The 27,489-nt window shown below is 46.2% G+C and overlaps 1 protein-coding gene across 1 annotated transcript in view; it reads right to left on the bottom strand.

The window, feature by feature from the left end:
* The window catches only part of impg2a (interphotoreceptor matrix proteoglycan 2a), a 128,136-nt gene that overhangs the window by 94,852 nt on the left and 5,795 nt on the right, over positions 1-27,489 (bottom strand). The window contains exons 3-7 of the mRNA XM_070892993.1: positions 15,943-16,109; positions 11,182-11,213; positions 11,037-11,060; positions 9,938-9,990; positions 4,692-4,750 (exon numbers count right to left, since the gene is read on the bottom strand). Coding sequence (XP_070749094.1) covers positions 4,692-4,750; positions 9,938-9,990; positions 11,037-11,060; positions 11,182-11,213; positions 15,943-16,109 — 335 coding nt within the window. The remainder of the gene's footprint in view (positions 1-4,691; positions 4,751-9,937; positions 9,991-11,036; positions 11,061-11,181; positions 11,214-15,942; positions 16,110-27,489) is intronic.

Genomic DNA, 27,489 nt, shown 5'->3' with positions numbered 1-27,489 from the left:
ACTGGAGCAGCCATTGCAGGGGCCCTGGGCAAGGGCGGGGCTGAAACCATAGAAGATGACGGTATCCTCGTACCTAATCCTCCTTCTCATATCCCACTTTCCCTTCATCCCACAGTCTCTTCTGATTTACAAGCTACAGATGATGTAAGCATGCACCTCTAATTCCCCCTCCCCCCACCTCTCCGCACTGCAACCGACCCATGTGTCTTTCTATTCTGAGATACCCTAGAACGGCAACCTGGCCATGCAGAGGTGGAAAAGCCACAGGTGGAAGAGGAAGAAGACAGTGCTGATGAAGACGCACCATTACTCAATTTCACACTCGCAGCCACCAGCTCAGATACTGACACTGCGTGTAATTTAGAGGATAGGTTAGAAGCGTGATTTGCATGTGGTGAGACACTGGGGGCAAGCGGCATACAGCCAGGCCAGGGGCAAAGGGTAGTGCAGGTGCCAGCTCCCTGGAGGATGAGGTCGCACATGAGTTCTGCTGCAGAGGACTCAGATGAGGACTGCGATGGAGCAGCCTAGAGAAGGCTGATGGGTATGCACAATGAAATGCTTGGTGCATTGGCAGGCCTGCCAGAAACCCCACGTACAATGTCAAGGAGCATGGAGGAGTCCAGCACTAACTTGGTACCGGTACTTTGCGCAGAGCTTGGAGTCCATCCGTTCCAGCACGGAAGTGGTGGCCAACTCCATTAGCGCACTTGTGGATCCAACCACGATGCAGGGTGTGATGGCCAATGTCTCAGCTTCCATTGCAACACAAGCAGCACCAACGCAATGTCTGAGACTGCAGTGCAAACTCAGCTTGTTATCATGCGAGCTCAGACTGCTGCCATCATGGCTGCGGATACCAGTGTTCAAAGGGGCTCGCAGGTTGCCACAGCAGTCCAGCAATTTATCCTCCAGCAGACTGCTAGGATTGCTGAGGCACCGTCCCGGGGGAATGGCCATGGTTCCATGGAGCATGAACTGTCCTCTCTCCGGGTGACAGCATTTGTACTCTCAGCCCTGCCACTCCGCCAGTGCCCTTGCTGTTCCCTGTCAGCCAGCCAGTCCAGAATATTGCAGCCCATGCCAAAATGGTGCAGTCCAAAGCCGGGCCTTCTGGGCCCAGAGCTGCAGAAGGCCCTCTGCAGTCTCCCCCACTGAAAGTCAGCAGCCTTTCATCAGCCATGCTGCAGTCACTGGGGTAGAAGTGTGGGGGAGCACTCGAACAGGCAACGGCACACTGAAGATAGGCACTAAGGGAAAGCTCAAGGGTGATTAGTTTACGTTTGTATACAATATGGCATGGTTTGATTTATAAATTTGATGTGGAATGTTTATTTTGTGTTGGCTTTTATTTTTGAATTGTAGCCAAGCTGCTGCTGTACTGGTCAGTGACAGAGAGAAGATAAGGCCTGGGACTGTTGGTGAAGAGGAAGTGGGGTTGTATTTACTGGTATCACAGTTGAATGAATCGATCACAGACAGCCTAGCTAAAAAGGGACTGTCTACGTTTCTTCTTCCTCCCACCTCCTCATCCTCGCCCCCCCCCCACCCCTCCTCCTCAGCTGTTGTCATATAGCTGGTGGCAAGGTCTGTGTCCTCATGATGATGAGGTTGTGCAGTATGCAGCACACCACCACGAATCTTAACACTCGCTCTGCCGAGTACTGCAGTGCTCCTCCAGAGCAGTCTAGGCAGCAGAAGTGTTGTTTCAGTACGGTAATGATGAACCTCGGCGTTCATTGATTTGCCCCAAAAGTCATCCTGCCTCAAAGAACCCTCTTCTGGTTCATCCGCCTCATACATTAGTCTGGTTGCAGGCTTCCTGCACATTCAAGCTAAATGGCCACTGAGATTGCATTTCTGCAGACAAACTGTTGGAATCTGCAAGATCTGGTTGAGTGTTTACCCCCACATCTCCAGCAGGAGTTGAAGTTTCCATTGTTGGGAATGAAAGGACTATGGCCAGGCATTCCGCGCTGACTGTCCCTTTGACTGCTCTTAAGTGCCCTATTAGTGGGTGTCAATGGCCCCATCCCGGGCCGCATTGTCCACTGTGATGGCTTAAATGTCCGTTCAGCCTGCCATCGTCTCTGCACCTATTTTCTATGTTTCTATGTTTCTATGTAAAGAAGGGAATAGGGTCATAGTGGTCAGACTAAACAATGGGCAGATATGCCGCAAACACTTGGACCAAGTAAAGAAAAGGTTCAGCATACTCCTGCACCTATTTTCTATGTTTCTATGTTTCTAAACTTCTTCACTCAGAGAGTTGTTAACCTGTGGAATTCCCTACCGCAGAGAGTTGTTGATGCCAGTTCATTGGATAAATTCAAGAGGGAGTTAGATATGGCCCTTATGGCTAAAGGGATCAAGGGGTATGGAGAGAAAGCAGGAAAGGGGTACTGAGGTGAATGATCAGCCATGATCTTATTGAATGGTGGTGCAGGTTCGAAGGGCCAAATGGCCTACTCCTGCACCTATTTTCTATGTTTCTATGTTTCTAAGAGCCAGTAGAAATAAATCAGCAACTAACCTGAAAGTAGTTGATTTTCCCTTTAAATAGCGCTGGTGGGGGGAGGGGGGGTCCTTCCTGCTGCTGTGTTCAGCTGTGCGAGCTTAAGAGAGGACATTAGCTGGAGCGCTGAGCTCCAAAATGGCACTGCTGATGTCAAATCAGCGTTACATACTGATTAACGTCATGATCAGTCTATTCTGCATACTTGCAGCAGATGCTCACTGCGTGCATGCTAACGCTTTCACGAATATGGCACCCGGCGCAACTCACACCAGAAGTGTGCACGCACTGCGGACACCATTTTGGAGCCAAAACGCCACTCATAGCATCGAAACAGCAGGCGCTAAGCAGGCTAATTTTGCAGCCATTACCTTTGGTTCTTGTAGTTTATAGATTTTAATTATTATTCTATTAGGTGTCACTATCAACACAAAACCAGGATAGTTTATACTCAGGACAATATACTCAATGACTGAGCCTCCACAGCACTTTGGGGCAGAGAATTCCAAAGATTCACAACCCTCTAAGTGAAGAAATTCCTCCCCATCCCAGTCTTAAATGGCTGACTCCTTATCCTGAGACTATGCCCCCTAGTTCTAGACTCTCCAGCCAGAGAAAACAAATTCTCAGCATCTACCCTGCCAAGCTCCCTCAGAATCTTAAATTAGATCACCTCTCATTCTTCAAAATGCCTGGGAATATAGGCCCATCGTATTCTTTTCAACTATTGTGAGACCAGAATGAAGCATGCTGGTCTGTGATGCATCATGTTACAGGCTTCTTTCATTCTATCTTGGTATATACAGGGCTAAAAATCCTGGTACATTCAGTGAAAATGGTCCAGCATGTTTTGATACACAACAGCCCTCACACAACAGATGTTTTGCTTGCAATAGATATCCAAGAGAGGGGGCCAAGCCTTCAATTGAAATGCAAGCATCCTATCAGTTTTGTTTGAATAAACATTTGATCAGCAGGTACAACTTTAAAAAATCTATCTGTGTCTCCTGCTCCAACTGAGTAATATGTCTGAAGGAATTAGGAAGATATAGATAGGCCACCGTGACTCCATGAATGGTCAACAGTGAATCACCACATAAGGTTAACATTCAGGATAACTTTAGCATAGAAGACACAAATGTTTGTTTTATTTATCTTCTGACAAGCTCCATTGACACAGAACTAGGGGGCATAGTCTCAGAATAAGGGATTGCCCATTTAAAAGGGAAATGAGGAAGAATTTCTTCTCTCAGAGGGTCTTGAAACTTTGGAATTCTTTACCCCAGAGCTGTGGAGACTGGGTTATTGAATATATTTAAGATGGAGGTGGACAGATTTTTGAAAGATAAGGGAGTCAAGGGTTAAGGGGAGAGGGCAGGGAAGTGGAGTTAAGGCCAAGATCAGATCAGCCATGATTTTATTGAATGGCAGAACAGGCTCGAGGGACCAGATGGCCTACTCCTGCTCCTATTTCTTATTTCTTATGACCTACTTATAGAACCAGAAACTGTATTTGTACTATTCCTTCTGGTTTACTATAATGCTTCACAAAATACTTCCAAGAATTGTTCTTTGGTGAGAGTCCTGAAGGTTAAAATACTTAAACATTTGGCTTCTAGCCAAGCAATAAGGCAAAGGATTCATACTATTCAAAATCTCAGAACATGTTTACATATAATTACATTGAATATACAGCACAGCAACAGGTCATTCGGCCCAGATTGTCTGTGTTGGTTGAGGGAGTTTAGACAATTTTCAGCCAAGCACCAGGTGAAAACTTCATTGCGAGGATGAGGAAATATTTACTCAGTATTTCATTCCTCTTGAATCATACCTTCTGTAGGCCAGTTGTTGAGCACTGATGTCATTCATTGAGAAATCTGTTCATACTAAGGTAATGTTATAACAGCAGTCTGAAGAACTGTACTGACACCAATCTTTATAATGTACTCTATTTTTCAAATTTCTTCAGTATTTTAAAACTGCAAGCCATGATCCAAGAAGTTCTATCATAAGTAGAAGGAGAAAAGAATACACGACCAAAATGGGAGTTAGTCACCCAACTTACATCCATCAAGGATTGGATCATGTCTACTTGAGCTGAATTCTAATATTATTCAAAAGCAAAATACCAATTTGCAATATAAAATGTAAAATCTTCAAAAATGGGACTTACAGTGGTCTCATTTTCTTCAGCTGTGATGTTAGTGCTATCAAGAGGAACTCCTTCAGCATCTAGCAATGAAATACATACAAGGTATATTATTAAATACTTGGAGCCTTCAAGGCCTCTATTTAGACTTTCCCTGGCTCCCATTATTCCGGTACTATCACGCAGCTCTATAATTAGTTGAGAAAAGAAATACAAGGTAAAGACAAACAATGCCTATTTTTCTCTGAGATGAGTTGTGATACAATATGGAGGCCTTTCACCCAACAATAGATCATAGAATCTTAGAATGATACAGCACAGAAGGAGGCCATTCAGACCATCGTGCCTGTACTATCCAATTAATCCCGCTTCCCAGCTCATTCCCCATAGTCCCTTCAAGTATTTATCCAATTCCCTATTTAAAGTTATTCCCTGTTATTGAATCTGCTTCCACCACCTTTTCAGGCAATGCATTCCAGATCACAACAACTCGCTGCGTACAACAAAATGTCCTCATGTCACCTCTGGTTCTTTTGCCAGTCACCTTAAATCTGTGTCCTCTGATTACCAACCTTTCTGCTACTGGAAACAGTTTCTCCTTATTTACTCCATCAAACCCTTCATGATTTTGAACGCCTCAATCAAATCTCATCTTAACCTATTCTGCTCAAAGAACAACCCCAGCTTCTCCTATCTCTCCACATAATTGAAGTTTCTCATCCCGGGTACCATTCTAGCAAATCTCTTCTGCATCCTCTCTAATGCATCATTTGAGCTTCGATAATTCCAAAAGCAAGGGAAGCGACTCGTTGGCTGGAATTTTCCCGCTGGCATGCGTGCGGGATTGGATGTGGGTCAGAAGTGAAAGTGGAAGTAAAACTGAGCGGATTGGGAACCTGCCGTCTTCCCGCCTCCACAAGCCTTTAACTCGGCACGTTTGCTGGTGCGGAGCGACCCAAAGGGCAGAGGCGGACGACCTAATTTAAATCATCATTATCTTGTTGTCAGGCTCTTAACCGTGGTTTTAACCAGATCGTTGCAAATTCACTGGATGACCTCAGGAATCACGCAGCTCGGGAACCACGTCTGTCAAGCTGAGGCGGGAGCTCAGTGGCCATTGATCGAGGTCATTACTGCAGAGCATGGAAAGCACAAAAATACTGACACCTGACACCTACTTACATTCTTAAGGGAAATGCAGTTGCACAGTGCATTTTCAGCCCAGATCAAAGGGCCCAAGTTTTGAGCCGCGCCTACAACGGCGCAGTCCCGACCTGGACGCCCGTTTTTCGTGCCACAAAGTGCGCCTAAAAAAAACTTCCAGATTCTCCAGCTCCCTGCAGGTCGTTTGCAGCTCGGCGCAGCGCAGCACGAGCTGCAGGGGGCGAAGCCAGGTCCCTTCGCTGAAAACAGTGCCGGGACCTCTGCACATGCGCGCTACATGTGTGGGAGGGGCCCGAAGCATGCAGCCCCTAGCCCTGGCCAAATGGCCTCACTGGGGCTGCGTAAATAAGGCTCCTCCCACGGCCAGCTCCTGCTTCCTCCCGACCCGACTCGACTCCCGCTTCCCCCCCCGCCCCCGGACTGGACCCTCCCCCCGCTTTCCCCCCACCCCTCCCCCCCCCCCCCCCCCGCTCCTGGACCGGACACGACCCTGACCCCCCGGACTGGACCCGACCCGACTCCTGCTTTCCGCCCCCCCCCCGACTGGACCGGACCTGACCTCCCTCTCCCTCCCTCCCCCCGACCCGAACCAAACCGACCTCCCTCCCACCACCCCCCCGACCCGCGCTCCCCCCGACCCAACGCCACCTACCTGTAAATCTGGTGCTGGGGACGGGCCCTGCCCGAAGTCTTGGGCCCTGCCCGAAGTCTCGGGCCCGGCCGGACCCGGCCCATTCAGCCTCCCTCCCCCTTCTCCTTTCCCCCCCCCATCTCCTTCCCTCCCCATCTCCTTTCCCCCCCTCCTTCTCCTCCTCCCCCTCCCCCTTCTCCCCCATCCCTCCCCCTTCTCCCCCATCCCTCCCACTGCTCCCCCCCTCTCTCCCTCTACCCCCCTCCTCCCCCTCCCCTCGCTGTCAGAAACACAGACACTGACAGACAGAGAGTGAGAGACACACACAGACAGACAGACAGAGAGATAGAGACACTGACAGAAACACACTGGGGGGGGGGGGGCGGGGGGCATCCCAGCATGCTGTTGGAGGGCTCCCGGTGCTGCAGTCGGTAAGTAGAAAATGTTTTATTTATTGATTTTTAAAAAAAATTATTTCTTATTAATTTTTTTTGATTGATTTATTGGTTGATTTATTGATGTTTTTATCATTTATCATGGATGATGGCTCTTTATTTGTAAAACTGAAGTGTTTAATGTTTGTAAACTTCCCTTTAACCCCCCCCCCCCCATTCCCTACGCCTGATTTGTAGCCTGATTTGTAACTTACGCCTGATTTTTTAAAGTGTAGACAAGGTTTTTTCGAGCGTACAAAAATCTTCACTTACTCCATTCTAAGTTAGTTTGGAGTAAGTTTTCACTGACGAAACTTTGAAAACAGGCGTAAGTGGCCGGACACGCCTCCTTTTGAAAAAAAATTCTGTTCCAAAGTGAAACTGTTCTAACTGACTAGAACTGGAGCAAACTAAATGAGGAGAATTCCGATTTCTAAGATACTCCGTTCTACACCAGTTGCTCCTAAAAATCAGGAGCAAATCATGTGGAAACTTGGGGCCAAAGTTTCTAGAGGTTGCAAGTGTTTTCAGCAAATTTGGGAACCACTCTCACCTCATTGCTATCACCTATCACACCATTGACAGATTGCTTCTCTCATCTCTACTTGATCTGATATCTATTACATCAGCATGGACATCCTTTATGCTGTCTCACCTTGCTCCTCAGGATCGGATCATGATGAGGCCCAACACCAGCAGCAGCAACAACAACAGCAACACCATCAGCCTTCTCCTCAACGATCTGATGCTCCACAGGACAGAGGACATCAGCATAGGGCTGCACTGTGCTGCAGGCGATACCCACAACACAGGGTATACAGGCAGAGGATGAGCTTCCTCAACATGACTGAGCAGCAGTGCCAAAGGAGACTCAGGCTATCGCGCCAGGTCATCGCAGACATTTGCAGCTTCCTGGAACAAGACCGGCAGCCCAGACGACATGGTGGACATGCCTTACCAGTGGCTGTCAATGTCACCAGCGCCCTTAACTTCTTCACCTCAGGCTCCATCCAGGGATCTGCAGCAGACATTTGCAACATCTCGCAGTTGGCCGCCCACAGATGCATCACACGGGTCACCGACGCTATGTTTGACAAGTCAGCCAAATATATCAAATTTGCCACTGATGAAGCCAGTGTTACTGAGCGCGTGCTCGGCTTTGCCACACTGGCTGACTTCCCATGGGTGCTGGGTGTCATCGACTGCACACATGTGGCCATCAGGGTACCCCCTCATCACCCAAGAGTGTTTGTCAACTGCAAGGGCTTCCACTCCATCAACGTGCAGCTGGTCTGCAACCATAGAAAGATCATACCTGTGTGCGCCAAGTTCCCTGGCAGCTGTCATGACTCTTTTTGTCCTGCGCCAGTCCACCCTCCCTCAGCTCTTCATATCTCCAAAAACACTTACCGACTGGCTGCTTGGAGACAAGGGTTATCCACTAAAGATGTGGTTCATGACATCCTTGAGGAGGCCAAGTAATGAGGCCAAGGAAAGATATACTGAAAACTACATGTCCACCAGATGTGTCACAGAGCAGACAATAGGCATGCTGAAAATGCACTTCTGATGCCTTGACAGATCTGGAGGAGCCCTTTAGTACGCACCAGCCAGGGTCTCCAGAATCGTCGTGATCTGCTGTGCCCTGCACAACATAGCGCAGCAGCGAGGATTAGGGTTGCATGAGGAGCAAGGCTCTGTGCGCACAGCCTCTTCAGAGGAGGAGGAGGAACATTCGCTGGAAGACGAGGAGGAGAAACAGGAGGAACGTGAGATCCAAATGCCACCAGCACCCAAGCACATTGCTGCCCAGGAGGCCAGGAGTGGCCTCATCATGGCCAGATTTTCTTAACTTCATGCATTACACCCACATGCCTGCCATAAGCTGTGCCAGGTAACCAACCGTCCCCCACCACCGCCACCACAACACCATAGAGCATCCCTGCAATGATCAGGCTTGGGAAGGCAAAGTGATGGGAATGTGATGAGAGGCACAGCAGGCTGAAGTTGAGTGTAGCTTTGCACTCACCTTTCCTGATCTAATGAGTTCAATGAAACGCTTCCAGCACTGCACCCAGGTCCGCCTCACCACATCTGTACTGTTCACCTCCTCTGCTATCTCCATCCAGGCTCTTTTGGTCTCCTGGGGAGGTCTCTTGCACCCATCTGAAGGGAAGAGGATCTACCTGTGTGCTCTGACTCCCTCCACAAGCATCTGGAGGGAATCATCTGAAAACCTTTATGCAGCTCTCTGCTTCTGTGCAGTCATGTGTTCAAAGCTTAGCAAGACCCAAATGTTAAAATACAGTGCCTGCACACTCCTAGATCAACCTTCTAATGCAATGTGGCCATGGCTCCTTTAAATATCCCGGCTGGAAATGAGTCATCGATTACGTTATCAGACCTGCACCATTGACTCGGGCCGGGAAACGCGCAGACCTGCCTTAATAGGCGCCATTAAGGGAAAATCGCTCTGAAGAGCAGGATGGAATGAGGAACGGAGTCCCGACCCACCACACCACCCGCCCGCACCCAAATCGGCCAGGTAATGAAAATTACAGCCAGAATGTTGATTGTTCCTGTACCTTCGGCCCTCAGAGAAACCTGGAGGGAACAGGATACCACGTTGGCAGCTGACAGAAGTGAAGTCTGCCTAAGGGTCCAGGATTGTGTCTTGGCACCCGGGGGAAAAACATTTTTTGTGGCTCCCTGAGAAAGGACGCACTGTAAAAATCTTGCTGGAGGGAGGGGATCCAGCCACCACTCCTGGAACTGGCAACCTGTGCAAGGGGGACTTCAACTTCTCTCAACCATGGCAGGTGGCACAGGTATCTACCATTCCCATGTAAATCAGGAGACCTCTCCCTGACTCCACAAACTTGAATGAGGTCAGCGCCAAAGGTTCTGGGTGAGTAAATCTTGGCTCATATGCCAGGATGCGCCTCTTCCTACAAATATCAGACCCACTGAAATTCATTTTGATTGGTGTAGGTCTCACTGCCTATGCAAATAAAAAACAGTTGAATAATAAGTATACTGACCTTTTAGTGTGAAGTTATTTTCAGTTGAATTTGCATCCATGGTTGATTCTAGACTAGAAAGGGAATTGGATGTTGTAAATCATGCATGGCAATATATTTTGAAAAGGCAATAGCCCATTTTATTTTACATGAGTTAGTGCCTTTGTTGAAATAGTGGGGTGAAGAATTTCATACAAGCACATTTATTACCAGATATCGCACAGGGTAATTTCAATTCCATATTTACAAGTTTTAAATTTCAAAACAAACATTTTTGTAAAAGAACAACATCAAGGATGAGAAATTGCCCCGCGCCAGGTTTGGGCGCATAATACAATTCAAGTGAAAATTTATCGCCCAGCGCCAAGGGAAAGAAAGCGACCCGGAATTCAAGTCTTTAACTTGAAAAAATTATCCAAGCCCTGGCGGAGGCGGGAGTGCTACAGAAATGGGGTGCTGATGATATCAGCGTCACTTGTGCTGACGCGTCACAACACCCTCCTCCTCTCTGAAAAAAAAAGGGCCACTGCGAACTCTGCAGTCAGTTCCGTGGCGCCCACTGTGCCACCAGGTAGGGTTTCGGCGAGGCCAAGAGGGGGTGCCAAGCTTCCTGTTGGCGGTCCCGCCGAACAAGCAGCCTGCATTGTCATGTCGGCTGCAAAGTCGGCCGGAAAAAAAAAGATGGTGGCCATGGTGCAAGGGCTTCCCCTTTCCGGGTGGCCGGGGCGCGCCAGCCACCACAGATTTGTGACCCGCAAAGCTGTCGGTGGCATCGCCCCGCGCCAACCTCGCTCCCGCGGGGGTAATTTCCCCCAGGAGCGCAAAGGAATTGCCGCAGTGTGATAAGGGATCGGCACGCACGGCGATGACGTCATCGCCATGCATGCACCGGGCCAAGAGCGCAAATCGCGGGGCGCAGCATTACTGGCACAATGGCCCCCAAACCTCCGGGGCAATTTCCCCGGTTATCTCCCTCTTCTCCCGGGCAATAACCTCGTTGTACCCCATTAGTGCCCCCCGGAGACACTAATGGGGCTATAAAAAAGGGTAATTTTGCCCCCCTTAATTTCTACAAAGCACTTCTGCGTGTTCTAAGCATTGGTAAGAAATATGAACTTACGTGCATAAGCCTTCATTACTTGTACTTGCAAAAAAAAGTGAATGTGGTTAATTTTTCTTAACTGTAATAACTGATCCTTAATTTGAATATTAGAACTTAATATACGACTAACAATAGAAAAAGTGTTTTATATAAATCTACTTACCTACTCACAGTTTCCATTTGTTGAGATGATTTCTGGGGAGGGAATAAAGTTCTCATTGGTATAAGTGGAAAAACAGTACAAACATAAAATGTCTGAATCATTCAATAAATGGTATTGTGTTTCAACAAATCAAATGAAATTTTAGTTTAAACCTAATTTTGCAACTGGAAAATTCAAATGAATTAAACTACAGTCTGCATCACATAGTTACAATGCATAAACTTCATTTTATGTTCCTTAGAAAGATAGATAGGTGGAACAGAAAGTAGTAATGGGGATGAGATAGATTGGGTAATGATGCAGAGGTAGAAGTAAGCAGTCTTTGTGAGAGATGGTGGGGGGGGTGGTGGGGTGAATTTGCCCTGCGCCCCGATTGGGGCCGGAACTTGCTGGGACTGGGACTTCCTGCACCCGGTGCAGGAAGTCCCACCCCGGCCGCTGAATTGTGCTTACCTCCCCTCAGAGGAAGTGGAGCGAAATCTTGCGTGTTCCACTTCTTTTAGAGGGGGGACCAGCGGCACTAACAGAGGGAGTAGTTCTTCAATGCCTCTTCCCTTCACTTAAAGGGGTGGGCTGCTGCACACTCTGAAAGATCTCCAATGGCCTCCACAAGACCAGCAGGGCAGCGTGGTGCCGGGCCTGCAGCCTGGCACCCAAAACGGAGTGCAGGGCTGCACGATGGCGGCCTGGACCACGCTAGGGAACCATTGTGGGAGCCGACCCGAGAGAGGGCAAAAGTATAAAGATGGCAGTGCAGTCAACCTCCCCTTTAACTTCCGCCCTAAGAGCAGACGTCGGCCAGCATTGCGACCCATGAAGAGGGCATTAAGTTGACACCTGCTTGCAGGGCACGGGGCAATATCCCCTGCATGGTGGAAAGGGATTGGCGTGCGGCACTGAGGGATCATCGCACCCATGGCAGCACCTCCGCAAACTCCCGGGAAATTTTCTGGGAGCCAGTAGCGCACCTAACCCCCCCAGAAGTCACTGGGCAGTGATTAGCAGTGGGGACTAATTTCCCCCTCTTCCAGGTGTGCGGAGGCCAATTATAGCATTACCAATGTCCTGGCTGAGATGAGCTAACTCAACATTAACCGGTCATTCATGTTCTTGCTATAGTATTAAATACTTAGACAGTGAACAACTCTTAGCTTAGTCAATCTCATTTTGTATTCAGATGTTTAGCTTGAATTTACTGCCATTTTTCATCTACATACCTCCTCCGTGTGAGGAAACTAGGGGTAATTGAATACCTGATTTTGTTTTTAGTGGTGGCTCTGATTCAGTATCAGACTCCATGTGGGGGAACATCTGAACAACAGTGACCAAAATACTATGAGATTGAACTTGATCAGCCAAACCAGATTTGCTGAAAATGTAATGCTAGTTCCAGATTTCAAGAGGAGAAAATAACGATGGCAGAGGACTTGAATTGTGTCAATAGGGGAACCCGACTATCCTAACCCTACGTTCAGAGAAGGTTGACTAAGTTGATTCCTGAGATGAAGGTATTGACGTATGAAGATAGATTGAGTAGATTGGGCCTATACTCATTGGAGTTTAGAAGAACGATCTTATTGAAACATATAAGATAATGAGGGGGTTCGACAAGGTGGATGCAAAGAGGATGTTTCCACTCATTGGGAAATCTAGAACAAGGGGGCGTAGTTTTAGAATTAGGGGTCGCCCATTTAAAACAGATGAGGAGAAATTTCTTCTCTCAGAGGGTTGTAAATCTGTGGAATTCTCTGCCCCAGAGAGCTGTGGTGGCTGGGTCATTGAATATATTTAAGGTGGGGATAGACAGATTTTTGAGCGATAAGGGAGTAAAGGGTTATGGGAAGCGGGCAGGGAAGTGGAGCTGAGTCCATGATCAGATCAGCCATGATCTTATTGAATGGCGGAGCAGGCTCGAGAGGCCAAATGGCCTACTCCTGTTCCTATTTCTTATGTTCTTATGTTACGTCCCCAAATTTAAAATAAGGGCACGTGATAAAATAAAGTGGGAAGCAGGTCATGTGCAAGGACAAGTGAGCAAAAGTACTTCTACAGACTTAAAGAAAATAGTTCTCAAGTGAAGTAGGATAGGGATTGCGCTCAGCTTATGGCAACTCAAGCTGCTATCAGAGCAGCCAAAAGAACAATGGGGAAGCTAATGGATAACTGAGGTAATGATAGCAAAATCTTCTACTTTTTAAGCTCGGTTATGATTCAGAGTTCCATTGACGACTGCATAGGACCACTGAAGAATTCCTCAGGGCAAGTTCAGGTGGACTCTCAGGATATTGCAGAGGCTTTAAATGATTACTTTGCATCAGTCTTCACAATGTTCAGTTGCCAATAATGTTGTGTGCAGTTGACTTTCATAGTATAAGTGTCAAAATGGATGCAGCGTTGGATAGAATAAAGTAGAAGGATAATTTTGATTCCAATAAAATCATTTTAATTAGATTATTACAAGAATGGAGAATATTTTAATTGTTGCCATAATCATGTGAGATGCTGAATGCTTTTCTCTGGAAATGGCTGGCTCTTTTTAAAAAGGCTATTAGCATGGAAGAAACGTTAAATTCAGGGGGTTATTTAGGGCCAAGAAAACTTCTACTTTTATGAGTCACAAGGTTACAATGAATAAGCAGCTCAAGACTCCATACAAGGCAAATACTTCACTATGTTGCCAAACTCACTGTGTGCCCCTTTAGAAATAGAATGCTCTTGACATCTAAACGCCATCAAGCATACCACAAGGATGGTGTAACATCTTTTTAGCAGAATTATAAAAACATCTGTCGTGCAAAGCCTATTTAAGAATATTGGCAGTAAAATATCTCCTTTTAATGGTGTTTAATGGGAGAATAATCCTTTTACAGTGGAAGTTGCTTATATTATACATTTTGATATTCTCATCACCCTCATTGTTGGTCTAAAGTGAACCTAATTACAAAACTGTCCTGGTTTGGTCAGTTCCTGCATTATATTCCAGAAAAAAACTTGGGTTTTGGCCATGTTAGTCATAAACAGAGCAGGTGTCAAGAGGGAAAAAAACAGAATCAGACATGCCATACCCTGGCAGGTATATAGAGAACAATGATAAATCCCTTCTCACATGACATTCGACTAGAGCCATTGTAATTGTAATTTCTGCTTCTACTGCATATACCTATGAGAAGGCGGCCATCTGACATCTTAAGGCCAGAGATTATAGTGGACGCTATGCCAGCTGGCCTTGTTCAGCAAATGAGTCAAACATTCCTATAAAATTCAGACTCTCTTGAGAAGTGTATATCACATTTTTATACAGATTAAAACAGGATATGTGTACAAACATATTGTCACATTTAAAATACAGTTTATAAAATAAAGGGCTCAGCAGATAAGCACAACAATGAGCTATAAAGACCAGAAAAAAGTCGGGTTGGATTCCTGCCTGTGTTGAGTTGCTTGATATCTGCTGGGGTAGTGGTGAGGGCATTACAATTTACTGCAGCGTCTTTTAGCTAGGGAGGAAAAAAGACAGCCAAGCTCCCCACCATTGTTTGTCTTCCAGTGTCCCCTGCTGGAAGCAACATGTGTGAATGTCAAATGAGAACACAGTCAACTAATATGACCCCCACGATCACTGGCCAGGCTCACACTTGAAGAGTGACCAATTGGACAAGGAACAAGTGGCTGACTGCCTCCAGTGGAACTACATCTTAACAGGAGCCACTGTCTTTATCACGAAAATAGACTGTGTGGTTGATAATGAAGAAGAAAGCTGCAGACTGCAGGAAAATGGAATTCAATCAGGATAAGTGTGAGGTAATGCATATGGGGAGGTCTAACAAGGCAAAGATTAACAAGTACCATTAGATGGTACAACACTGAAAAGTGTAGAGGAACAAAGTGGAGTGCAGGTCCACAGATCCCTGAAGGTAGCAGGCCACACAGCTAAGGTGGTTAGAAGGCATATGGAATACTTGCCTTTATTAGTCGAGGCATGGAATACAAAAGCAAGGAGGTTATGCTTGAATTGTATAAAACATGGTTAGGCCACAGCTGGACCATGTGCAGTTCTGGTCACCACATTAGAGGAAAGATGTGATTGCAGTGGGAAGGTGCAGAGGAGATTTACAAGAATGTTGTCTGGACTGGAGAATTTTGGCTATGAGGAAAAATTGGAGATGCTAGATCTATTTTCTTTGGAACAGAGGAGGCTGAGGGGAGACCTGATTGAGGTGTATACAATTATGAGGGGTCTGGATAGAGTGGTTAGGAAGGACCTGCTTCCCTTGGCAGAAGGGTCAAAAACCAGAGGGCATAGATTTAAAGTAATTGGGGGGAGGTTGAGAGGAGATATGAGGGGACGTTTCTTCACCCAGAGGGTGGTGGGGGTCTGGATCTCACTGCCTGAAAGGGTGGTAGAGGCAGAATCCCTCACTACATTTAACAAATATTTGGATGTGCACTTAAAGTGCTGTAACCTACAGGGCTACGGACTAAGAGCTGGAAAGTAGGATTAGGCTGGATAGCTCTTGGTCGGCTGGCACGGACTCGATGGACCAAAATGGCCTCCTTCCATGCTGTAAATTTCTATGATTCTTCTATGATTCTATAAAGATAGAGAAAAATCAAAGGAAAAATTGAAGGAGAAAAATTGGAGAAAAAAATTGAAGGAGGAATTATAAATGAAAGTAGAGTTTTATGACACAATCCTATTAAATTTGATTTAAAAAGAGAGACATTTGTAATGTTACACTTTAATTATAAATTGAGAATTACCTCCTTGATTAGGGTTTGGTGTTCCTCTGATAGGCTGAAGTTTACACCAATGTCAAAAATATCTATGATTCCTTGATCACACACATTCATCCAGGCTTGATGTTCATGCTGCTCAGGTAGCCTATCCCAGAAGGTTTTGAATGCTTCCCATACTGCCTCTTGGCACACTAAGAAACACAAGCATCTAGTAAGATATACAAACTTTTCTATAAATTATTTTATAAAGTGTCCATATCTTAAGTAACTATATGAGAAACTAATTTAACTTCAACAGTAAAGCGCATTAGTGATTGCATTGATATATGTTTTTTTTTAGATTGGCTAGGTGTCTGACACATGCAGAAACCTCTCCCCATACTTAAGAGTCTGCAAACTAAGCCATTGAGAAATCCACAGATTATTTGCCCAATACAGAGTATACACTCTCTCCCTAAACCCAGAATACTTTGGCACAAATTGGCATCAACTCGGGCTAAAGAACCCCCAAATGTGCACCAGCTAAACCTGTATAGCCTACCGGCACAGGTAAGCTTCCCACTGCTTGGATCACCCTATACATGATTCCGATATCAAATTACTACTTCTACCACAGAGGGTTGCCTCTATTCTAATCTTCCATTAGCAGGTACATCATCCTGAGGCCAAATCGATCACAAAGAGGCCAACCTATTTCCCCAAAAGATAATTACTCATTGCCCATTAGACAACTGACAAATGCAAGTTTGAACCCTCGGTAGGTGGAGAGCAGGTACGAGGACACCCTTTCAGAAGTGGAATGGTGAGGTATAAAACATAGCAGTGTATAACCACCATCCTCCTGACCACAGCATGGGCACACACCAGACGCTATTGAGCAGTGGTTTAACCAGTTGCTGGTGTAGAGTTTTAATAGAAAATGTTTGGTTCTTTCATATCCACTCATGTTAGGCATCAAACATTTGATCTACGAGTCTTGTACTTAGCATACCTCCAGCAGCTCTGGAGACAAGCCTCCAAGTTTCCTCATCAGCAATACGATTGGAATCACAACATCATTAAAGGACCTGTGCAGGACAGCTTGCTAAGTGCAAGTCACTTTGATGTTGTAGACCCATATGCCACGTTTGCTCATCACCAATTGCTTAATCCTCATGTCAGGGTTTTTAGCAAAGAAATGTGTGCACCATGAGGCTTACACTCCCTTCAGGGGGTGACAGGTTACAGTAGGCCAGAGATCTTCCATCTGCAATCATTTTCCCTTTTTGAATGTGTTATAAGTCACACATTCAAACATATCTTATTTCGGTGATAAGGAGTTGGCACAAGTCCTTTCTGCTCCCAGCATCACCACATCCTGTCAGTGAAGCACCTAATGGCCAAGGTATGATCCTGCAGCCAGCTGTTCACCAAGGTAAATCCAGCAAAAAACACTGAAGCAAATGATGGTGTCTATGAATCTTGCGTATTTAGCAGGGTGCTACATGGTCTCTTGTGGTTACAGCATATATGGGTAACTGGCCATCTTGTTTAACTTTCTGTGAGTAAGTGGTGATACGTCCTTACTATACCGTATAAATGCACACGAGGCCCATACTTGAGAGAAGGTCATTCTGTGATCCATTAGTTTATCACCAAGACCTCAAGTGATGAAGCTGGGTGGAGCTTCCCCTTTTATACCTGAAAGTCCAGGTTAGGAGTGTCTCCCACAAGTTCGCCCCCTTGTGGCCAATGTTCTCAAGGTGTACAACTTCGGTCAGCTTATACATGGGTTACAATGATAGTTGAATACATGACATCACCTCCCCGCAAAGTCTTATTGCGATCACAGGTTGAGTCTCTCTGGTGGTTTATGCACCCTTGTCGAGCGCCTGAGTTGGGGCTCCGGTTGTTGGGCGCTGGCCTGAGTGTCTGCTATTTGTGGTGCCTCAGGGCCTGTCCAGACTGCCCACAGTGACTGGGCTCTCCTCCACTTGGTTCCGGTGTTCGGTCACCTGTGGTGGAGTAAACGCTACGTCGTGTTCTTCCTCTGCTTCTTCAATGGGGTTGCTGAACCTCCTTTTAGTTTGATCCACGTGTTTGCGGCAGATTTGTCCATTGGTAAGTTTAACTACCAAAACCCTATTCCCCTCTTTTGACAATCACAGTGCCTGCAAGCCATTTGAGTCCTGCAGCATAATTAAGGACAAAAACAGGGTCACTGACATCAATACATCGCGCCCTCGCATTCCTGTCATGCTGGTCACATTGTGACTGACGCCTGCTTTCAACAATTTCTTTCATAGTAGGGTGTATAAGGTATAACCTGGTTTTGAGCGTCCTTTTCATTAGCAGCTCTGCGGGTGGAACCCCTGTGAGCGAGTGTGGTCGGGATCTATTGGCCAACAGCAGGCATGATAAGCGGCTTTGTAGGGAATCCCCTTGGATTCTGAGCATTCCCTGTTTGATTATCTGCACTGCTCGTTCCGCCTGGCCGTTTGAGGCCGGATTGAACGGTGCCATTCTGACATGGTTGATTCCATTGCCTGCCATGAAGTCCTGGAATTCAGTGCTTGTGAAGCACAGGCCATTGTCGCTGACCAAGACATCCGGTAGACCATGGGCGGCGAACATTGCCCATAGACTTTCTACCATGGCAGAGGATGTGCTTGAATTTAAAATGGCACACTCGATCCATTTGGAGTAGGCGTCGACTACAACCAAAAACATTTTTCCCATGAAAGGACCTGCGTCGTTCACATGGATGCGTGACCATGGCTTGGCGGGCCAGGACCAGGGGCTAAGGGGGGCTTCCCTGGGTGCGTTGCCCAGCTGAGCACACGTGTTGCACTTGCGAACACAAAGTTCCAGGTCTGCATCTATCCCTGGCCACCAAACGTGTGACCTGGCAATTGCCTTCATCATGACAATGCCCGGGTGCTCATTGTGAAGTTCTCAGATAAACACCTCTCTGCCCATCTGGGGCATGACTACTCGGTTTCCCCACAGTAGGCAATCAGCCTGATTCGAGAGTTCATACTTGCGCCTATGAAACGGTTTAAATTCCTCAGGGCATTCCCCCTACGTGGCTGCCCAGTCCCCATTCAGGACACATTTCTTAACTAAAGACAGTAGCAGGTCTTTATTTGTCCAGACTTTAATCTGACGGGCTGTCACAGGTGAGCCTTCACTTTCGAAAGCTTCAACAGCCATGACCATCTCAGCATCATGCTCAGTTGCCCCTCAGTGGTGGCGAGTGGGAGCCTGCTGAGTGCATCAGCGCAGTTTTCAGTGCTCGGTCTGTGCCGAATTGGATAGTCATTGGCGGCTAACGAGAATGCCCACCTCTGTATGCGGGCAGATGCATTCGCATTTATGGCCTTGTTGTCGGCCAAAAGAGGTTTGTGATCTGTTTCCAACTCAAATTTCCTGCCAAACAGGTACTGGTGCATTTTTTTTACTGCATATACACATGCTAGCGCTTCCTTTTCTACCATCCCGTAGCCCCTTTCTGCCTGGAACAGACTTCTGGAGGCATAAGCTACCGCCTGTAACTGACCATTGGCATTCACAAGCTGCAACACACACCCGACCCCATTGGACGACGCATCGCATGTTAAAACAAGTTTCTTACACAGGCCATATAATGTTAACAGTTTGTTGGAGCATAACAAATTGTGTGCTCTATCAAAAGCCCTTTCCTGCCTGTCCCCGCAGACCCAATCGTGACCTTAGCATAGAAGCACGTTTAGCAGCTCTAACAGTGTGCTCAATTTGGGAAGAAAGTTACCAACATAGTTCAGGAGCCCCAGGAATGAACGCAGCTCCTTTGTGTTATGGGGTCTGGGTGCTCTCTGGATCGCTTCCGTTTTGGATGCAGTAGGTCGGATCCTGTCTGCTGCTACCCTCGTCCCCAGGAATTCTACCTCTGGAGCTAAGAAGACGCACTTCGCCTTTTTCAGTCACAGCCCTACCCGGTCCATTCTGCGCAGCACCTCCTCCAGGTTGTGGAGGTGTTCTTCAGTATCACGACCCGTGATGAGGATGTCATCTTGAAAAACCATCGTCCTTGGAATCGACTTGAGGAGGCTTTCCATATTTCGCTGAAAGATCGCGGCGGCCGAACGAATCCCGAACGGACATCTGTTATACTCAAACAACCCCTTGTGTGTTGTGATGGTGGTCAGCTTCTGCGACTCACTCGCCAGCTCCTGGGTCATGTAAGCAGAGGTCAGGTCCAATCTTGAAAAAAGTTTGCCACCAGATAGCGTCGCAAAGAGGTCCTCCGCTATCGGTAGCGGCTACTGGCCTTGGAGTGACATGCGATTGATGGTGGCCTTGTAATCGGCACATATCCTGACCAACCCATCCGCCTTGAGCACCGGCACAATTGGGCTCGCCCAGTCACTGAATTCGACTGGCGAGATGATGCCTTCCCTCAGCAGGTGGTCCAATTCGCCTTCTATCTTTTCCCGTACGGCACCGCTCTGGCCTTGTGGTATACTGGCCTGGCGTCCAGGTTTATGTGAATCACTATCTTGGCCCCCATGAAAGTGAAATAATGAGTCAAATTTGTGCAGGACCTGTGAGCATGATACTCGCTCCATGAAGAAATTGCATTGACATCGCCCCATTTCCAGTTCATTACAGCAAGCTAACTTCTCCCCAGTAGTGCGGAACCATCCCCCGGGACAATCCAGAGTGGCAACCTGTTCTCCGAATCTTTATGGGTCACGACTACCGTGGTGCTGCCTAGCACTGGAATGATCTCCTTTGTATATGTCCGTAGCTGTGCGTCAATCGGCAATAATTTTGGCTTCCTGGCCTTGGACACCCACAACCTTTTGAACTGTTTGATACTCATCAGGGACTGGCTGGCCCCCGTGTCTAGCTCCATTAATACTGGGATGCCATTGAGGAGCATTTTCATCATTACCGGTGGCGTCCTGGTATATGAACTGTATATGTGCTCCACATGAACTCGCTGAACTTCAGCTTCCAGCGATATCCCCCAGTATTCATTTGGCCTCGTAGGGCTTACATCAGTCCCGTCCTCCTCGTTCATCAACCTGGCTGCAGGATTCCTGCACATACGCGCCAAGTGATCGCTGACGTTGCAGTTTCTGCAGGTATATTGCTGATACCTGCAAGCTCTGGCTGGGTGTTTGCCTCCACACCTCCAGAATGAGCGGGAGTCCCCGTTGTTGGAAACAAAAGGTCCATTACCAGTCGATCGTCTCTGACTGTCTCTGTAACTGTCCTTAAGCACACCATTAACAGGTGCTGATGGACCCATTACTGGCCACATTGTCCCTTGCGATGGCATGAATCGCCATTCAGCTAACCATTGTCTCTGTTGAATTCCCCCTTTGGGTTCGACTACATGCTGGGGCATGTCCAATTGCCCTTGTCTGCCTAGAGTACTGTGTGCCGGGTTAATAATGTTGACTCCCTGGTCGTTTGCCGCATTTGAGCCAAGATTTTTGTCATACATCATTCTGGTCTCTTCCTCCCCTGAGATAAATGTCTGGGCTATCAGAGCCGCCGCTTCCAATGTCCAGTCTTTGGTCTCAATCAGTTTCCTGAAAACCCCAGCATGCCCGATGCCCTCAATAAAAATGTCTCACAGCATCTCCGCTTTGCATGCATCTGGGAACTTACATAGGCTCACCAGTCGCCGGAGATCTGTCACGAAGTCTGGAACGCTTTGCCCTTCCCGGTGTCTTGCCATGTCCATGCTGCTCACCGGTTTAAGGTGTTTCCTGATCAACTTACTGAGTTCTTCGAACGTCTTGTCCGCCGGCTTCTCTGGCGCTAGAAGTTCCTTCATCAGGGAGTACATTCGGAATCCACAAACTGTCAGGAGATGAGCCCTGCGTTTGTCGGCCGAATCCTGTCCCGACCATTCCTTAGTGACAAAACTTTGCTGTAGTCTCTCAATAAAGTCGTCCCAATCATCACCATCACAGTGCCTCTCTTCTGTGCTGCTAGTGGCTATGCTCGCGTGGTTTAAATCCCACTTTTTCGTCGCCAATGATATGTCCTTACTATACAGTATAAATGCACACGAGGCCCATACTTGAGAAAAGGTCACTCTGTGACCAGTTACCTTTATTACCTAGACCTCACGTGATGAAGGTGGGTGGAGCTTCCCCTTTTATACCTGAAAGTCCAGGTTAGGAGTGTCTCCCACAAGTTCACCCCCTTGTGGTCAATGTTCTCAAGGTGTACAACTTAGGTCAGCTTATACATGGGTTACAATGATAGTTGAATACATGACAAGTGGCATCAAGAAGACTCTGAGTTATGGAATAGATTTATGTCCTAAAATAATTTTAACCTCAAAAAACAGGTGGATTTGATTCGGGCGGGAAGTTAGTGTTAAAAGTCTGATTCCCGACCAGAACCCGCCTCCAAACCACCCACTTCCTGTTTTAACAGGAGGCGGTTTGTCCATTTAAATATTATAATCAGGCTGCCGTGCCTCAGATTTAACCTCCATTTTAAATTTAACTCTAGTTTTGCAGGCCTCATGAAACCCGCCAGCTAAAGTAAGGTGAGGACTGTTGGATCCAGGAGGCAAGTGCCTTTACATTTACCTCCTGGATCCAGGGTCCCTTCCTGTTCCATAAGGATAGAGATAAAAGATAATAAAGGATCAATCGCATTCATAGCTGTAGTCTGCAGACCACCTAATAATGGAAGGGAGATGGAGGAAAAAATATGCAGAAAATTAGGGAAATGAGTAAAAACATAGAATAATAATCATGGGGGATTTCAGTGCACCCATATTAAATGGACTGAAGGGATTGGTAAAGGGCATAAGGGAATGAAGTTCCTACAATGTGTACAGGACTCCTTTCTAACCCAATATGTAATAAGCCCAACAAGGTGGTGCTGAAGATACAAAGATAGGTGGGAAAGCAAATTGTGAGGAGAACACAAAAAATCTGCAAAGGGATATAGACAGGCTAAGTGAGTGGGCAAACATTTGGCAGATGGAGTATAATGTGGGAAAATGTGAGGTTATCCACTTTGGCAGAAATAATAAAAAAGCAAATTATAATTTAAATGGAGAAAAATTGCAAAATGCTGCAGTACAGAGGCACCTGGGGGTCCTTGTGCATGAAATGCAAAATGTTAGTGTGCCGGTACAGCAAGTAATCAGGAAGGCAAATGGAATGTTGGTCTTTATTGCAAGGGGGATAGAGTATAAAAGCAGAGAGGTCCTGCTGCAACTTTGCAGGGTATTGGTGCGTACAGTTTTGGTCTCTGTATTTAAGGAAGGATATACTTGCATTGGAGGCTGTTCAGAGAAGGTTCACTAGGTTGATTCCAGAGATGAAGGGGTTGACTTATGAAGATAGGATGAGTAGGTTGGGCCTATACACAGAAGAATGAGAGGTGATCTTATCGAAACATATAAGATAATGAGGGGGCTCGACAAGGTGGATGCAGAGAGGATATTTCCACTGATAGGGGAAACTAAAACTAGGGGACATAGTCTCAGAATAAGGGGCCGCTATTTGAGATGAGGAGGAATTTCTGCTCTCAGAGGGTTGTAAATCTATGGACTTCTCTGCCCCAGAGAGCTGGGTCATTGAATATATTTAAAGCGCAGATAGACAGATTTTTGAGCGATAAGAGAATAAAGGGTTATGGGGAGTGGGCAGGGAAGTGAAGCTGAGTCCATGATCAGATCAGCCATGATATTGTTAAATGGTGGAGCAGGCTCAAGGGGCCAGGTGGCCTACTCCTGCTCCTATTTCTTATGTTCTTAAGGGAGGATTCGCTATTGGATCTAGTAATGGGGAATGGACCAGAACAGATAAGAGAAGTAAAAGTAATAATAATAATAACTTTTATTTATCATCATCATCATAGGCAGTCCCTCACGCCTTTAACTTAGTAAAATGTCCCAAGGCGCTTCACAACAGTCTTACAGACAAACAGATAAATTTGACACCGAGCCACAAAAGAAAAAATTAAGGCAGATGACCAAAAACTTGTTTGAAGAAATAGGTTTTAAGGAGCGTCTTAAAGGAGGAAAGAGAGATAGAGAGGTGGAGAGATTTAGGGAGGGAGCTCCAGAGCTTAGGGCCCAGGTAGCTGAAGGCACGTCCACCGATGGTTGAGCAGTTATAATGAGGGATGTTCAAGAGGCCAGGATTTGAGGAGCGCAGACATCTTGTGGGGTTGTGAGGCTGAAAAAGATTACAGAGATAGGGAGGGATTTGTAAAGAAGGATGAGAATTTTGAAATCAAGGTGTTGTTTAACTGTGAGCCAATGTAGGTCCGAAAGCACAGGGGTGATGGGTGATCTTGACTTGGTGCGGGTTAGTACACGGGCTGCTGAGTTTTGGATGACATCAAGTTTATGTAGTGTGGAATGTGGGAGGCTGGCCAGGAGTGAGTTGCAGTAGTCAAGTCTAGAGGTAACAAAGACATGAATAAGGGTTTCAGCAGCAGAAGAGCTGAGGCAGGGGCGGAGGCAGGCAATGATACAGAGGTGGAAAAAGGCGGTTATAGTTACATCGCGGATATGTGGCTGGAAACTCATTTCAGGGTCAAATATGACACCTAGGTTGCGAACAGTCTTGTTCACTCTCAGATTAATGCTAGAGAGAGGGATGGAGTCAGTGGTTAGGGAACGTAGTTTGTGGTGGGGACCAAAGATAATGGCTTCGGTCTTCCCAATATTTAATTGGAGAACATTTCTGCTCATCCAGTACTGGATGTCGGACATGCAGTCTGACAATTTAGATACCAAGCAGGGTCGAGAGAAGTGGTGGAGAGGTAGAGCTGGGTGTCGTCAGTGTAGATGTGGAAACTGACTCCATGTTTTTGGATGATATCGCCAAGGGGCAGCATATAGATGAGAAATAAGAGGGAACCAAGGACCGATCCTTGGGGGACACCAAAGGTAATGATGCATGAGATTGTCTGGCTACGATTAGATAGATAAGAATGGAACCAGGCGAGTGCAGTCCCTGTTAGCTGGACATTGGTGGAGAGGGGTTGGAGGATGGTGGAGTGGTCAACTGTGCCAAAGGCTGCAGATAGGTGCAGAAGGACGAGGAGTGATAGTTTACCTTTGTCACAGTCACAAAGGATGTAATTTGTGACTTTGATGAGAGCAGTTTCGGTACTGTAGCAGGGGCGAAAACCAAATTGAAGGGATTCAAACATTGAATTCATTGAAAAATTATCACAGATTTGGGAGGCAACAACACGATCAAGTACTTTGGATAGGAAAGGGAGATTGAAGATGGTGTGATAGCTAGCAAGCAAAGTGAGGTCAAGGGTTGTTTTTTTGAGGAGAGGGTGATGACAGCAGATTTGAAGGAGAGGGGAACATTACCTGAGGAGAGAGAACCGTTATCAATGTCGGCTAACATGGGAGCCAGAAAAGGAATTTGGATGGTCAGCAGTTTAGTGGGAATGGGGCCAAGAGAGCAGGAAGTGGGTCTCATGGACAAGATGAGTTTGGAGAGATTAAGAGGGGAACATCTAGGCAATAGTGACTATAATATAATACACTTTAAGATGATAATTGAGAAGGACGTAAGTATGACGAAAACCAGGTTAATAGATTGGAGAAAAACTGATTTTAAGTGGCTGGGAATAGAAATTTGGAAAATAAAATGGGCATCAACATTCGCAAACAACAATGTAGAACAGCAATGGGAAACATTTAAAACGGTGTTCAACAGAGTGCTGAAAAAAATATTCAACTAAAAGGAAAGAATAAACTAAACACTGATGAGACTCCATGGATGGATAAAGCCATAAGGGGACAATTGAGGGTCAGGAAAGAGGCGTACATTAAGTACATAGACAGCAGGAGAGTGCATGGTAAAGGAGAACATGAAGGGATTAGTAAAGAAGTCTACTCTCAGAGAGAGTAGACAATGGTAATGCAGTGGATGTAATTTATCTAGATTTTCAAAAGGTCTTTGATAAGGTACCCCATAATAGACTGATGAACAAGGTCAGAGAAAGTAAAAGCCCATAGGATCCAGGGCAAAATGGCAAGTTGATTCAAAATTGGCTCAGAGGCAGAAGCAAAGAGTAATGGTTGATGGGTGTTTTTATGACTGGAAGGCTGTATCCAGTGGGGTTCCACAGGGCTCACTGCTAGGTCCCTTGTTTTTTTGTGATATATATCAATGACTTGGACTTGAATGTTTGGAGTATAATTAAGAAGTTTGTAGATGACACTAAAATAGGCCATGTGGTTGATAATGAAGAAGAAAGCTGCGGACTGCAGGAAGATATCAATGTATGGGTCAGGTGGGCAGAACAGTGGCAAATGAAATTCAATCCAGATAAGTGTGAGGTAATGCATTTGGGGAGATCTAACAAGGCAAGGGAATACACATTAAATGGTACGACACTGAAAAGTGTAGAGGAAAAAAGGGACCTTGGAATGCAGGTCCACAGATCCCTGAAAGTAGCAGGCCAGGCAGATAAGGTGTTAAGAAGGCATATGGAATATTTGCCTTTATTAGTTGAGGCATGGAATACAAGAGCAGGGAGGTTATGCTTGAACTGTATAAAACACTGGTTAGGCCACAGCTGGAGTACTATGTGCAGTTCTGGTCATCACATTACGGGAAAGATGTGATTGTACTGGGAAGGGTGCAGAGGAGTTTTACAATAATGTTGCCTGGACTGGAGAATTTTGGCTATGAGGAAAGATTGGAGATGCTGGCTGTGTGTTCTTTGGAACAGAGGAGGCTGAGGAGAGACCTTCTTGAGGTGTATAAAATGATGAAGTACCTGGATGGAGTGGATAGGGAGGACCTGTTTTCCCTTGGCAGAGGGGTCAACAACCAGGGGGCATAGATTTAAAGTAATTGGGGGGAGGTTTAGAGGAGATATGAGGAGAAATTTCTTCACCCAGAGGATGGTGGGGGTGTGGAACACGCTGCCTGAAAGGGTGGTAGAGGCAGAAACCCTCACTACATTTAACAAATATTTAGATGTGCACTTAAAGGGCCCAATTTTGGCCATGACTTGCATCAATTTTTTTGGAGTAAGTTGTTTTTTCTGGCATATGTTAAAAAATGGCATTTTCCCCAAAAAATTTGCTCCAGAGTAAGTCAGTTAGGTAAAATTTTTTTTAGTTCAGTTTTTTTTCCCAAACACTTACGCCAGTTTTGGCCATTTATGCCACTTTGGCCAGCAAAAACTTACTCCAAATCGACTTAGGTCAGCGTATGTGACCAGCTCTGAAAAACATTGTGGGCAGTTAAGAATTTGGCGCAGGTTAAAGCACCAAGACTTACAAAGCACTAAACAAAGCACAAAAACAAGCATTCAATAACAAATAAAAAATACAAGGAAGCTGAGGACCTGCATCAAGACATAGAAAGCACTAAACAAATCACAAAAAGTAATAAGCAATCAATCAATAACAAATAAAAAATAGAAGTCCTACATTTATGCCAGAATCAAGTTTTTTTTTAAAGTCCCCCGCCCCCCCCCTCCAAACCACTCTTTCTCCCCCCCCCCACCCCACAAACTCTCCTCCTCCCTCCCTCCCCCCCCCCCCAATCAAAACTCTCAAGCACAACCATCAATGAATAA

Source organism: Pristiophorus japonicus, chromosome 11 (genome assembly GCF_044704955.1).
Source record: "Pristiophorus japonicus isolate sPriJap1 chromosome 11, sPriJap1.hap1, whole genome shotgun sequence".
NCBI lineage: Eukaryota > Metazoa > Chordata > Chondrichthyes > Pristiophoridae > Pristiophorus > Pristiophorus japonicus.
Note: the sequence above shows the minus strand (reverse complement) of the source record. Positions and strands in the feature narration are given on the sequence as shown.